The 15,243-nt window shown below is 36.7% G+C and overlaps 1 protein-coding gene across 6 annotated transcripts in view; it reads left to right on the top strand.

The window, feature by feature from the left end:
* Positions 1–15,243, top strand: part of LOC139964502 (uncharacterized) — a 141,244-nt gene that overhangs the window by 56,360 nt on the left and 69,641 nt on the right. For 5 of the 6 annotated variants that reach the window (XM_071966102.1, XM_071966098.1, XM_071966099.1 and 2 more), the window contains exons 5-9: positions 3,800–3,868; positions 6,488–6,667; positions 9,337–9,513; positions 11,077–11,622; positions 12,954–13,134. In XM_071966102.1, coding sequence (XP_071822203.1) covers positions 3,800–3,868; positions 6,488–6,667; positions 9,337–9,513; positions 11,077–11,622; positions 12,954–13,134 — 1,153 coding nt within the window. The remainder of the gene's footprint in view (positions 1–3,799; positions 3,869–6,487; positions 6,668–9,336; positions 9,514–11,076; positions 11,623–12,953; positions 13,135–15,243) is intronic. The other variant, XM_071966100.1, reaches the window with a different exon arrangement.

Raw genomic sequence — 15,243 nt, 5'->3', positions numbered from 1 at the left:
GCAGACTTGTTCTAATGCTCAATATATGACACAAACTAGCACTGCTCTATTTATAATCTTCGACTCGGAAACCAGATCTGAATGGCATTTACAGTGCCAACATGATCTCGGTGTTGTTTAAATTTGGCGCAATGTGTCGTACGTGATCTGGTACAAGATTTACAGTTTTTTAAAAGGGACGAGGAAACATGATTAAAAGTTGTCTTTTGTTGTTTCCAGATGTTGCAACTGGTTATTTACCCTATTGTCATATACTCTATTGTTATATATGAATCCTATTGTCATATACTCTATTGTTATATATTAATCCTATTGTTGTATAAACTATTATTATATACTTCCATTCATACCTTGAAAGATGCGATTACTACTAACCTCGCTAATCCTGCTACTAACCTTTTCCGTTGTCATTATATTATTATTGCTATTATTATTATTAAAGATATTTCATAGTATATTTTTATTTTTAACCAGGGTGTTTGCTGTATAGTTCACTCTGTATTTTTATAACCTCTTTCTAGAGTTAAAAGTTTACTCCATACAATACAATAGGACACAAAACAATACAATACAGTACAATACAATACAAAAATAAACAATGCATTGCAATGCAATATGATATTTCATTTTATAATGACTACTGTAAAGATAGTTATTTCTGATATCATTGTCTCTTACCCATTATTCGGATAAAGTCAAAAACTGTTACAAATAAACCCTCATCAAGTATTGTGGCAGATTTTAATCAACAAACTGAGGGGGGGGGGGGGGGTATTTGGTGATACAGACCATTCATAATTGAAAAAGCTCTTCGATGGTAAAGAAAGATAAGTTCCTGTACATAGAGGTAAAAAAAGGAACTTGGTGACGACTGATTTAACAAAATTGATTAATTCTGAACGAGGAACAATTTGACTATAAAATTCAATTGAATACAACTTTAACTGGGGTAGGTTGAGTCGGTAACCAAAAATTAGTTGTGCTCCATCAACCGAGTCGTCCAGCCCTATAAAGTTGGCAACGATCCTAATCAGCTGTTTCGCTACGGTTCCTTCAATCTTCCCTAGTGTCCCTTAAGTATAGTCAAATTATTTTCTCAAATTTTATTGCTTTTATATATATCCTTTTTTCGGTTGTTGCACCTCACTCTCCTGACGTTTGAAGATTTCTACCGGATCAAACACTAGAACCGAACCGATTTGTTGAATTTGTAGAATTGTGTGACCAGATAGTGCTTGGCCTCTATGGCCAGTATACCGAATATTGTTGGTACAGAACACTGCTGTGATTTAGAAGTAGATGGAAAATTCATCGTAAACCTAACGTCAATTGCATTCTCTCATAATAATGTACCCGTGTGAAAGCAGTCGATCACATGGTAGCTCTGAATGGTACCGAAAAATAAAAATAAAAAATGAAATCAAAATTACCTACACTTTCATGAATAATTTATGCATAATTTAATAATGGTGAATTTTTTATTTACAAGGAGCAAGTAGAAGAACTTGAATAATAACTTCTCAAAATAATGAAAACCAAACATAGGTAAACAACCCTGAAGGGCATTCTCATATTATTGTTCAAATGGTTGGTGACATTCATGTGTCGTTAAAGGCACATAGCTATAGGGAAGGAACATTATCTTGTTTTGAATCTCCGTGACAAGGGGAATTCCACATATATAATGGGTTTTGGTCCTCTTTAATAACCGATTTCGGTCCCAGTTATCTTAAAACTTTTCAAACTCCTAATTTTTAAGGAATAGAATTCCCTCTTCTTACACTATTACAATTCACTTTTGCCTATATTGCCCTACATACTGTACTGTGTGCTCCAATGGCATTGTATGTTAACATAAAAGTATTTACATAATTTACAAAGTTTGTCACAACATTACCTTGAAAAAACATATTTAGCTGCAGGATGCTTGGAAAAGGGCAGAAGGAAAAGCGAGGATTAAAAAAAAGGATAAAAGGGATCAACCTGTGACCTACATGTCATGGGTTTTTCCCTTTGTTTTTAGAAATACCACGAAACATTAACAGCCTTGTTTATGAATTTATGGATAATTGGTCCCCAGAAAAAGGCCTGACCTTCTTTTGGCTAGACATTAGATAACCTTTTTAAGATTAGCAGTTAACATCTGTTGGAAGAAGTTAAAATTTGAAAAACAAAATCATGGTGGCTTGATATACCCCTTGGTGTTCCTTATCTGTCCTTTTATTATCATTTCATTAAAGGGAGTAAACATGTGATCATGTATCAATTTTATTCAGTTTACAATAGAAATTATTTCTATATTGCAATTATTTTCATAGCATATAGAGTAATTCTAAGTCAGAAATTACATTAATAGAAAACTTTTGGGTTAATGAGAGAGACCCACAGAACTGTTGTTTGTGTTTATCTCTACGTGACGTGATGATCTCGCAGAATTAGAATTAAATAAAGAACACCATTTTAAAGGAAGCAACAAAGCAAGGAGAAATAAAGAAAAAATAATAACAAAGGAAAAACTGTGTTCATCTAAAACTGCAAGGATAAGAGGGTGGGACCCGAGGGGGGGGGGGTGGTGGGGGAGGGTAATAGTGGGATAGTTTTGAGAGTTAAGGCCAAATCAAGCATGAAGTAACTTTTTAAAAATTTTGATTTTAATTTTCAAAATTTGATTTGTTCCACTGAATGATAATCGAACTCACCCAATGATCCTCATCTTCGCTAACAATAATGTTGTTTGTTTGTTAATGATGTATGCGGAGGAAAAACATATTTTTTTGGTGTACATGGAAACGGATTTTCCTTCAGATATATCCTTCAGTTGATACCTAACTCTGATTAATATACAATTACAATACTAAATCGAAATAATAAATAATATAGTTGTCCGACTAACTGGTGTATTTTATGCATATTCATAACCCTATGTTATCTTGGTTACATCATGAATATGTATGACTGAATTATCATATCATTATTTCAGCCCACCATTTTTGAAATGGGTTAAACAGTTTTCTTTCTTATTCCACTAATGTAGTATTTTTTACAATATTTTAAGTAATCAAATTTGTTTCATATCAAAATACAGCAATTATTATATACTTTACTAAAGTATGTGATTACAAAGTAGGTAAAAGAGAATTTATTAAAAGAGAAAATGAACGTGAGTTGAAAGGGTGGTTACCAACCTACTATGCTGCGGTGATTTGGTGGACACTTCAAGTCCTACCAAGAGAGTGATGGACCGTTTGTCTGGTACATTTCATATCTGAAAATATCTCTACGACACTGAACAGTTGTCATTAAAGTGATAAACATTTTCTAAATTTGTTCTCTCCTTGGACATGAAAACCCACTAAATGCTATCGAAATACTTTGACCATAGGAACAAATATTATGAAAGCCACATACATATGACTCAAAAGGTTTATTTGAAGCCCGAATTTGATTTTGCATCGACTGATAAAATCGCATAAACTTAAAAATTAAATCCAAAACGGGAAAACAAGAAAAGAAATAAAACAGAAAGCTTTCTTTGTAGTTTGTTCTGCCGGTTTTAGAAAATAGTCGAGTTTTGCGAATTGGGGATTAAGTTTATGACAATATAAATTTCATTTCTAAATTACATTTTCTACTTTAGTTCCCAGTTTTTTTCTTCACGTTACTATTTGCCTCTGAATCTCTCTCTCTCTCTTTCATCCTTGTTTATCGCTTTTTACTCTTACCGCCGTCATTTAACCATTGTTGCGCCCTCTGCCTCTTCTATTCTGCCTCTCCTTCACCTTGCTCTCTGCAACCCTAGGGATCCGGAAAGGACGCTAACACAGGCGATTTAAGGGACTACGCCGACGACGAGCCAAGAGACGGTGCCGTAAGTTTACCCCCCTCTAAGGAGTAAAACTCCCCTTCTCCGACCCCCTCCCTCTTCTCGAGCACTTCTTTCATAGATAGTTTTACTGTGTTTGGCAGACAAACAAATTTGTAAAGCTGAAAAGAGCGGTAAAAAGTGTAATTCAAAAATTGTTCTATTTTGAGTTATTTTGAGGCTTTGAGAAAACCATATCATGAGACTGCGTTGTTCGTGCTTTACAAATTTGTTTGCTGCCCTCAACTGTGATGTCCTCTTTATTAGTTGTCTATGCTCCTCTTTTGTAGTAGTCTTCTGCAATTGACTTGATTGCACTGCTCGTAGCTTTTAAAATGATAGATTCATTTCTATATGGTAGCTTTCACCGAAAGGACTGATTTAAACAAGCACATAGCTGATATTTTCTTTCTAATAAAGGTTTTTGACACATCTCTAGTAGCCTATGCATGAATTATTTCGCCCCTGGTAAAAAAATGAGATTTAAATTTGAAATGTGCATTGCTTTTGGATTTCTCACTTGACCATACCGTATACAGTTACCTCAAAAACAGGAAAGAAAGGCTGCTGCATTAGATTGCTTGACTGTTGGAGTAAGATATATTCTTAGTGTATTAATGGAAACGAGAGCTATAAAATAGTGAAAAAATTTTCAAAATTTTGACTCTTTATAAGCAAGGATGACTTGCTTTGTTGAATAACAATCATAATAGTAAATAAATATTTATGTAGCACTTTACATAAAAAGAATAAATAGTGATTAGGAATAGTGATAGACTCCATTCAAAATGTAGTGTCTCCCTCTAATCCTTGACGTTGTGTGTATCATCAACAACAGCACCAGGCCTTGCTGCACCCATCTAACCTCCCCCACCCCACCCCACCCCACTTAGCTTCACCTCATCCCACCCTCCCAAAGCCCTCTTTCTTTCACATGGTCATGTGACTAAAATTTTGGGTATGTACTGAGAACGTTATCGGTGAAAACATTCTGCATGATAGTCGACAAGTAGCATGTGTGTTTGCCATTCACTTCCTTGCATGCTGCAGAAAACACAATCCCTGATGAATATGCATGTAATACAAATGAATCCTCAACATCTCCTTATGAATATGCATGATCAATGTAAATGTGTGAATGTACTTTGATTAAAAACCTTAGAGAATAGTTTTTTTAATTACTAAACGAATTAAATGCATGTCAGAGACGTAGATATTAGTATTGTAGGCTAACATTAAAAAAAAGAGAATTTTCTCAATTGCATGTGGAAGTTGAAATTGACCTCCGTCCTTTCCAGCACAGAGGCTCGTAGAGATGACCGGTGTAGCGTCACAACAGTAACGAGAGCAGAAATTGCATGAACCTGGATAACGAGTAGAGTGCTAGATTAGGTTGTAATGCCTTTGGTTCATGTAAATCCATTTCCTATGTAGATGTGAGAAAAGCTTGTTTAAATTGTCTATTTGGTAGATACTCATTGAAATATTCGGTGAGCTAGTGATGTAGAAAATGGGGCAAGTTTTTATACTCGGTAGTTCAACCAGAGAGATAATCCTTAATAATTTTTCCCCGAGTAAAGTAAACCCTTAATTAAATGCTAACAGGATTGACGTCGATACATACACAGGTTTGTGAAACATGAATGTATTAATGCATTCTGTTATGAATTTGTCATGTCAATCCTAATTTATACGAGGGTGAGTATACGGTGAACCATCTCAGTTTATCTTTAATAATAAATTTTACGTTTCAATTCCGATGTTTATTTTAAAATTATTGATTTTATTTACAATTCATTTGAGAACGGAATAGATAGATGTCTTGTCTTTAATAGTTCGGTATGTATATATAGCAGACATGTGCTAATCACGATAGCCAATATCCAGCTCAACTCGTTAAATGTGCCCAGCAATTAAGGTTTATATGTTTTAGAGCTTGTGAATTCGTTCAATGTTGACTCGAAAAAGTGACTATTGGGAAAATAGCATTGACAGGATTTTGATCCAAGTAGATCTGGAAGGAAGAATGAGGGTGGGATGAAGGAGGAGGGGAGGGGAGGGTGGAGGAGGAGGAGAAAAAACATTATAGTCTAAGTGAAAGAATGGGACAGTAACATATAGTGACATAAGTAGAAATGGTTTCAGTGCGTGGCTGATCAGAGACATCCCCGTTCATCTAGTTTATTTGAACTTGATGAGCTGGTCATGTTTATGAGTCTCATACCTGTCTCAGGTTGTAGCTAGTGCTCTATATGGTGGACAGATTAAAGGCAGTGGCAATTAGAAGTGACAAAAAAAAAATTGCATCTGGAAAGTTGTGGGTTTCAAGCCCTGACAAGATCTAGAATGCTTTTTGCATTCAGGAACTGTTTTGTTTTATCCTGAAGTGATTAGTGAAAAAACATTTCCAAACAGAAACTCAAAACTGTTCAAACCTGAATTTTTGGGACTTGTTTGTAAAGCAAATGGACTGCACAGTTAACATGTCGGACCTATGAGTCTTTAGTTATTATATTTTAATACCCAAAAAAATCCAGAAAATGACTTAAAAAAGTTTTTTTTTTTACTTTCATCCCTGAAAAGTATTAAAATTAACATACAAAAGGTTTTGATATCACTTTTCAGTTCTTCGGCTCGGGGGAAGGCAGCGGTGACTATGCCTATACAGACTTACCAGACAAGAAGGGAGGATCAGGTACCGAGGACCTGGCTGTGACCCCTACCCAGGGGAAGGCAGGGACATTACCCCTGGGGGTCAGCGATGCCGGTGTGGCAGTGTCCCCAGTCATACGGACAGAGTCTGTGGTGGGTTTGATCTTCAAGAAATGATACAATACTTTGAATGAAATATTTATGCGAACATTTAGGTTTTGTAATATGTATGTATGTATGTATGTATGTATGTATGTATGTATGTATGTATGTATGTATGTATGTATGTATGTATGTATGTATGTATGTATGTATGTATGTATGTATGTATGTATGTATTTTAGATCCTATTGCAAGCAGGAACTCGCGAAGAAGCCATCATTGGCTTATCAAAGCCGCAAGCAGACAGAAGTCAGTCTCTTAGATTCATATCTAATGTCCATGATTATGCATTGTCAATTTTCAACAACTCTGTAACTGGACGACATACAATAATCTTGGAGTGACTCGAACTAGGGACCTTATGATTGAAAGGCACTGGCGTTAACCACTGAGCTAACACTCCTGTAATATGATATACATCTTTTGTTTGTTCGCCAAGGCTCGCAAAGAATGCGTCTCATTCATTCGTTGGATTTTAGCAACTCGACATACCATCACATCAATTCCCTTTTCGCTCTTTCCCGTGGGTTGCATCGACGAGGATGAAGCGAGGGAAACGTCTCCATAGAATGTTTTATCGATCTCAGGCAACTCCAAAATGCAAAGCCAGAACCAATCCTTTGAATAAATCACATCTCGGGTTCTCAATCTTGCAAGAAACATTTTCGTGCCCGATGAGAATTCATGAAAAAAAGGTGTCTAAGTTTCAACAAAATCAGTCTCAGTAACAGTAAATAGATCCTTAAAAATCTATAGTGTCGTGTCAATGGTATAGTGTTATTCAATCCAGGGATGAACTCTTGTGTACTAGGCAAAGAGGAAGGAACTCTACCAGCTGTTTCAGAGTTAATCGTCTGTGTTAATCACCCTTTCAAGGTGATGCTACTTCAAAGATGGGGGGCATCATTCTGTTTTAAAGGTCGTCTTGTTTGCTCAAGTCATTTTACCTGTAGATTTGACCTGTAGAGTTATCCTGTAGTCCACATCTGTTTCTCTTTACTGGAAACCGTTCTGCTGTGTGTGTAGCTGTGTAATGGATACAACCTTGAGAAGCCGGTTAAAAGAGTAGTCCAGAAAATCAGACGAGTACATATATATATATATGCAGTTGGTAGTCCTTAAAAGAATAGTCCAGGTCAAAATTTCTCTTTGATATGTTAAAGAGGAACATAACCTAAGCATTGTGGTGAAATTTGCATGCAATTCCTATGTACCGTTTTTGAGATATTGACAGTTGAAGTTATCTGATATTCTACCAAAAGTGAACTTGGAGCAAACAGGTGTGACGTCATTGTTGCACACTGATAAATAATGTTTTTTTTTCCTTTGATATTTACATCTAATTTTGTACTCCACAATTTGATGCATCCATAACATGAATGTACCATAGGTATTGGTATTTTATAAACTTCACAACCCCTTTAGACAAACTAGTAACCCAATCCAATCCAATGTCAAATCAATAGACTGAAAAATAAGGAAAAAACAAAACATTATTTGTCAGTGTGCAACTATGACATCACACTTGTTTGCTTCAAGTTCACTTTTGGTAGAACATCAGATAACTTCAACTGTCAATATCTCAAAAACAGTACATAGGAATTGAATGCAAATTTCACTAGAATGCTTAGATACTGTTCCTCTGTAACATATCAAAAATAAATTTTGACCTGGACTATTCTTTTAAGGACTCCCAACTGCATATGTAGGTGTCTGATTTTCAGGGTCAAAGGTTAAAGTAATACAGAAAGCAAAGACTGGCACTGGAAATAATAACGGGCGAGGATTTGCGTTCAAGTATTAAATATTTTAAGCATATGTGTTAACGATAGAAATTCATATTTGTGGCTGCTTTAAGAGCAGAAGAAATTTTGGCGAAGAAATTGAGTTAAAAAAAAAGACAAAGTGAATTACTGTTTCTTTTGTTTTCAAAAGTTGCAAATAGCAGAAATAATCTGGAAGTGATAGATATTCAGATTTACTTCTAAGAGAGTGTCTACATTGGTTCTAGTTTTATGCTCTTATAGTTCTCTTGATTTTCTCCCCAAAAAATTCCTGAAAAATCTGCCCCCCCTTAAATAAACAACATTCCACTTAAAATCATATGACTTGATTTTTATTTCAATCATGTGATATCTTGAGTGTAGAATGAATAATTTTTTTTTCAACGTTATTATTTTTCATAATTTATTTAAACCATGGACAGAATTGGTCTCATTAGATCTTTCAGAATGAAAAGTTGCCAAAAACCAACCCCTAGAAATGGAACCGACCTAATCCATCCATGCTATATCCTGTAGGGAAGAAGTCATACACAGGCCTAAGTGTTTATAGGTTTTGGCAAAGTCAATGGACCTTCACCATTGTACTACATTGCACTGAGGAAAGAGTGGGAGGAGTTCCTTTCCTAGTATTGTCTTAGAATTACAAACATTGATCCCAAACGATAGTTTGTTAGGTGGAAACACGGAGACAGGGACAACTTCCTTAGGCCTTCTGTTGTTTATTTATTTAAGCCATGTGTCTCTTGTTTGGTTCAAAAAGGAAGATATCGAGTCCACAGTTCTTTGGGTAAAACTAATTAAAATGGTTAAAATAGTTAAATTTAGATGGCCAATTAGTTTTTTTTATTGTCTGTGCTTTCTTTTGTCTTTTGACAGACTGTTGGCCCACCTATCGACCAGTTTGATCCCAATCAACCAGCAGGAAGTTCAACAGTGAAGCTTACCTCCCAGACGGAAGTAGATACCCATACCACGCCCTCCACGACGAGAAGGGCCACAGTGACACCTACTTCCTCAGGCCCTCTGAAATCCACTTCAAAGCCAAAACTACCGGTTTGTGTCAACTTCTTTTTGTTTAAGTATCAATTGCCATATATTGACCTCAAATGACCTTTGATCCCACCCCAGAAAAAATTTGGGGAAAACTGTTACTCATTGTGGGGGAAGCCGCGTGTTGAGTATAGCAACTGTCAATTTCTGACGTTTCCAGGTATCTTGGCTTACAAGTTTTACAGATTCTGTCGACCTCAAATGAACTTTATCCCTCCATGAAGAAATATAGAAATTGTCCAAAAGTTACAGTTCTTCACATAGAGGGCTTTTGAGATCTTAACATATTGCTGACCTCAAGTGACCTTTGTCTCCACCAAAAACAATAGGAACCTTGTTCTCATTTACTGGGAAGCCACTTGTCCTACATGTTGCGTATGATCATCAAATTAGGTACATTTTGCACACAGATTCCGATCTCTGTTGAAGGATTGGATTCAGCCACAATAGGGGCTAAATACCAAATTTATTTCGGATTTCTAATAGGATGACTCCCCTTTATGGAGTGATGTCAGAGGAAAGCTCACTATCCTCCTGATTGATGTTTTCATGATATCGGGGTAAACCCTGTGTAGGAGGAGCATCAGGTAGCACACTGCATATAACTTCCCCCATTGACGACGTCACATTCACTGAATCTGATCAAAATTCTTTCAATTTCCCACAAAAGTGCCAAAAAAAAGGTCCATAATGCTGAGTTGCATGAATTTTTTACACCACAAACTATTCATAAATTCAAATGATGTTGAAAAGAAGAAAGAAAAAAAAAATCTTAAATTGTTACTTGGTTGGTGCAATATGTCTAAACAACTGTTGCTTTTTGTTGTTTTGACCAAATTCAAAACGACTCATTATTATGGAGTCTGCTGCCTTATAATTTTCATAAATTGATCTTGTAGTTCTGGCAAACTGTCAGTGTATATATACTCTCAAGATATGGAAGTAACCAAACATATCTTCAATTCTAACACAAAAACTGTCAGCCATGGCTTGTCCCGCACAGCTTTGGTAGCCTTAGGGTAAGATTGCTGTGCCACCAATTACAGTGGGTACTCGAGAACATATTAAGTAGTCAAAAAGTTGTCACTGGGTATCCTGACGGTGGAGTGACACAGGACACATTGTCATTTGCTGTCACAATCCAGCTTTCTGTATTGTGACAGTGTCAGCCATCATAGGTGAAGTTTTGAGGCGATTTTGAAAGTGCTTCGATCGCAGAGGAAAGTTGTCAAGGTGTCTCAAATTCTCTCCGATTTGAATAAAATGGGAAAGTTGGTATCACATGGTGCAAATTTCACTTCACATTGTATGAAATTAAAAGTAGCAGGTTGCATTTCATTTGTAATAATAACATAAACCACTTCTCACTGTCAGATTCACTCATGTTGCCAGTGTGCCATATACATTGTATAAAGTATTTAAATATATATATATATATATATATATACATGTATATAACATTGCACGTAAAGTCAAAGGATGATAACTGTGACCTTGTCTCCAAATTGAGTAAATGCAATTCTCACAAAAATGAAATAAAGGAGATTACTTTACCTTTCATCACAGTTAACCCCAACACCACCTCCGCCTCCTTCATCACCCATGTTCACCTCACCCATTGACTCAACCACCACCAAACCAGAAAAAGCCACCACTTTGGCGCCAGATGCACCTGCCTCCTCCTCCACCTCCACCTCCACGCCAGACATAGAACAAGGCGGTGCCACGTCCCCCGAAGTGATACCCTCGTCACCGGTGATCGTACCAACCCCCACCGGTCCAGACGTCACAGGCAGAGCAGAGACCACCCGGCACGACGGACGTGCGAGTAGTTCGACAGCCCCTGTTGAGGCATCCTCTGTCTTCACGGAGGAAGGTAGCACCACCACCCTCTTTGGAACCTCCGGTGACCCGTTATCTGTATCGTCCGGTGAGACCGATCCCATCCTGACAACAGGGACCACCTTACCGGATGACCTGTCGGTCAGTCCCACGGTCCCCGTCACATCAGTAACCACTTCAGGTGAACCGGCGTTTGTATCCTCCGGTGAAACAGAGACGTTCCTCCCAAGGACCACTCATCCCACCAAGATAAGGACCACGGCAACAAGGGTGAGATGCAAACCACAAAAATTTAAAAATAGTCAACATTGCCTTTAGTGTTCTTGTGTTCGTTTAAAATTCATCTTAAAGCCTGTCCACTACAGCTTTGGTCGCTTGCTACATACTGAAGAAAGTTAAGGTACCAAATGCAAATGCCTTTTAAAATGTAAAGAATTTCGTGTAAAAAGTTGCAAAAGGAAAGATTTTACAAAAGTAGAGAAAGATGCAATGTGTGCACTGGAATTTGGAGACCTCTATGCAAAGTACAAAAGATGTATAAAAGTCAGTCTGAACAGAAAGAGATTCAAACCCTAAAAATAAATTGGAAATGCTTTTAGTATCTTGCATTTGTTTAATTATGCTTAAACTTTTTCTGAAAATCACCTCAAAAAAGTGTCTCATACAGACATTCATTTAATGATAGAGAAAACAGGGTGAAATTTATTGTTGAAGAATGAGAATGGGGAGACTGTAAGGATGTCGTTAAAACATTAATCATATGTAGCGTTTTAAGGGATATTCTGTTGGCGAACAATGTGACACTTGCATGGAAGAGAAAAATATTTTATGCTGTTCAATGAAAAGTACCACCTTAATATCTTATTCATAACTTGAGACAGGAGTGATTGAATGTAACCTATTTTGATTGGCTAAATGTCCCTTCAACTATTGCAGGAAGTTAGATCACACATGGAAGGGGGGGAGGGGGGAGATGGGGGTGGTGGTCTGTCATGTCATATGGGTAGGTGTTCTGTAAAGAGCTTTACTCTCCTAATATAATATTGTTGTTGATGGCTCCTTGCAATGTGTTAAACATTTGATTGTTTCCTTTAAAAGCTGTCTTTGTTCTCTGTAGTTAGAATTTCATTGAAAATTGCAACTTTTCTGTAAAATTTCTAGATTTTCTTTGTGGATGAAAAGATTTAATTATCATAATGAAAAATCAAAAATAACTTCCAGCTGAACTGCCAAAATGACATGATTTATGGTGACTATGCTCAGATGTTGCCAAATGCAATCATGAAATATATCCAAATTTATATAAAAAAAAATCATGTCTCTGCCTTTAATACAAAATGTTATGAGAAGGGTAGCTTTCACCGAAAAATGCAGAAACTTTACAGCGATGGGATGAAGATATCTCGTAATATCCTTTTTTTTCGAGGAGACAGAAAAAAGCTTCGTTAATGAAATTAGAATAAAATGGAGGATTAAACAACAACAATAATAGTAGTAAGTATTCGGAAGTCTTAGAAAAGAATTGACATGTATCTAGAAAAAATATCAGATTCATAGAAACCCAAGATAACTCAATCCTCTTCTTTTCCTCCTCCAAACAGCTCCCGCCTCTTCCTCCCTCGCCGACACCACCGTACATTGATACAACAAGAGAGGTGGTGGGAGGAGTTCCTGGACCCAAGGGAGATGCCGGTGTCACTGGTTCACCAGGGGAACCAGGAGTACCAGGTGAAAAGGGAATGAAAGGTGACCAGGGTGGAGATGGTCCTAAGGGTATGACAGGTATGTAATTGTCAACACTGACGTTGAAAATGGCCGGTTTCCTTTTCGTCAATATCAAAATCAAAATATCAAAAAATATATCTTGATATGTTGTATATTGATTAAAAACACCCCATCTGTCCCGGTCATATCGCTATAATCACTTTCCAATTTGCAGACAATCTAGGTCAAAACTAGTAGGTCAACTCCTCTGAAGAAATACAGAATTCTTTCTAGGAAATCATATGACTTTGCATGGCCTCAAATGACAGGTTTGCAATGCATTAAAAACGAAGCGCCTTTTAAAGTATACGTTATAATGAAGTAAGGCGTATCAATGGAGGTTTGCATATATGTAACAATCAAACATTATAGCAAAATGGAGGTGGGATCGGGGGGGGGAGGAGGGGAGGGGTTGGGGGAAGGTTGGCAGACAGTTTTGCATGTTGGATTTAAACACTTTTGAATAGTACTCAAGTTGGTACAGTGAAAAGAAATATTTCTTCTTCTTTGAAAAAGTGAGACCAGATTGGAACAATATTCTTTCTTACCAAATTAAACCTATCCCCCACTCTCTGTAATCCATAAAACTTTTGGCACTATTTTTCTATATCACAAGAACCACACGCTGAAAAGATGCTCTAACATCTTCAAAACTTTAATTTGTTATTTAGGAACAAAACTTGACTATTCAGGGCTAGCAGACTTTTAACGTTACAAGATTGTAGAAATCTAATATAAATTTTATATAATATAAGTTTTGAAAATTGACCATAATCAATGCTAATAGATGCTTAATTTAATCAATATAATAATGATACCAATGACATAGAGCAAGGCCCCAAACAGCATATCCGTGCGAAGTTAGGAATTCATAGTCTTGCCAAGTCAACATGCTGCAATGACCATGTGACCATGAATGACCAGTGTGACCTCTGTTTAATTGTAGCACTTTTTCACAAATCACTGAATAAATTTATCAGGTAAAAGCATAAGCTAAATGAGACGGCCCAACTTGCTCGCCTCATGAAGGAAAAACGTATAAGCGTTTTTTTCCGGCACACTGGACCTCAGTAATTTGTAGGGTTTCATTATATTAAAAACAAACTCCTCAAGTTCTACATTTTCTTCGTTTTAAAAGTTTTTTTCCATGTTAAGTAGGCTACCATCAGCAGGTTTTAATCAAGAACAATGAATCATTCTATGAAGTAAAATGTTTTAAGGGAATAGGATTTTAGTTTATAGCCACAGTTAAGCATTTTGTTTTTTTGAAATCACTCTCACCAGACACAGTCTTCGATTTCATACGGTTATGAACCGATTTATAAAACAGATAATGTAGGTCGTACCAAAAAAACAAAAACAAAAAAAAAAAAAACGGGAGAAAAAATTGGGTTTCTTTTGGTGTTCAATAGCATTCCTATCACTGTTTTGTTTGCCCTTCAATTAAGTTACTGCCAGGACAAGATAAAAGGATGCCGGGTGGTGGGTCGTGGGCGTGAGGTAGCTAGGAGGGAATGAATGTCCATTGTCTTGGATAATGTGTGAACCTGTGCAATACCCTTTTCTAGATTTTATCTGGTGGTGGAAAGCAGACTGCTAAGTTAGAGAGGGGCTGGGAAATAAAAAAAGGCTTGTTTTGTGAGTAGGTGTGGGTAATATGTTTACATTTTCGTTGCTGTGTACACTATTGGGTGTGTACATTTGTTGACTTTCCTCCAGTAGTAAATAGCGAGCGGTTGATTGTGTTTTGCCAAAGAAATTATTTGAAATATAGCAGTCAAAAGGAGAACATGAGCATGACAAGACCACTACACTCTTAGGCCCTGTTCAACCCCCCCCCCCTTCCTACCTTAAATCAGGACTATAGTCATGTGATCACAAGCAAGTGTAGCACTTATTGAAACTATCATTTCATAGTGAATATCACAGTGAGATATTAGTTTGCATAACCTTTAGGTGTTTTATTGGTCATTGTGTCAGGTACAAGAACCTTTAGTAAAAAAAACAATGTTCTGAAATGGATTTGCATAGAGGGAGAGGTTGGGGGTTAAGGCGATGAAGAAAACTGAAAAGTTAATGAAAATATTTTTTTTTTGGTGTTGTTTGGTGACAAATAGAGAATGACAC

This window comes from Apostichopus japonicus, chromosome 23 (assembly GCF_037975245.1).
Source record: "Apostichopus japonicus isolate 1M-3 chromosome 23, ASM3797524v1, whole genome shotgun sequence".
Taxonomy (NCBI): Eukaryota; Metazoa; Echinodermata; class Holothuroidea; order Aspidochirotida; family Stichopodidae; genus Apostichopus; species Apostichopus japonicus.
Note: the sequence above shows the minus strand (reverse complement) of the source record. Positions and strands in the feature narration are given on the sequence as shown.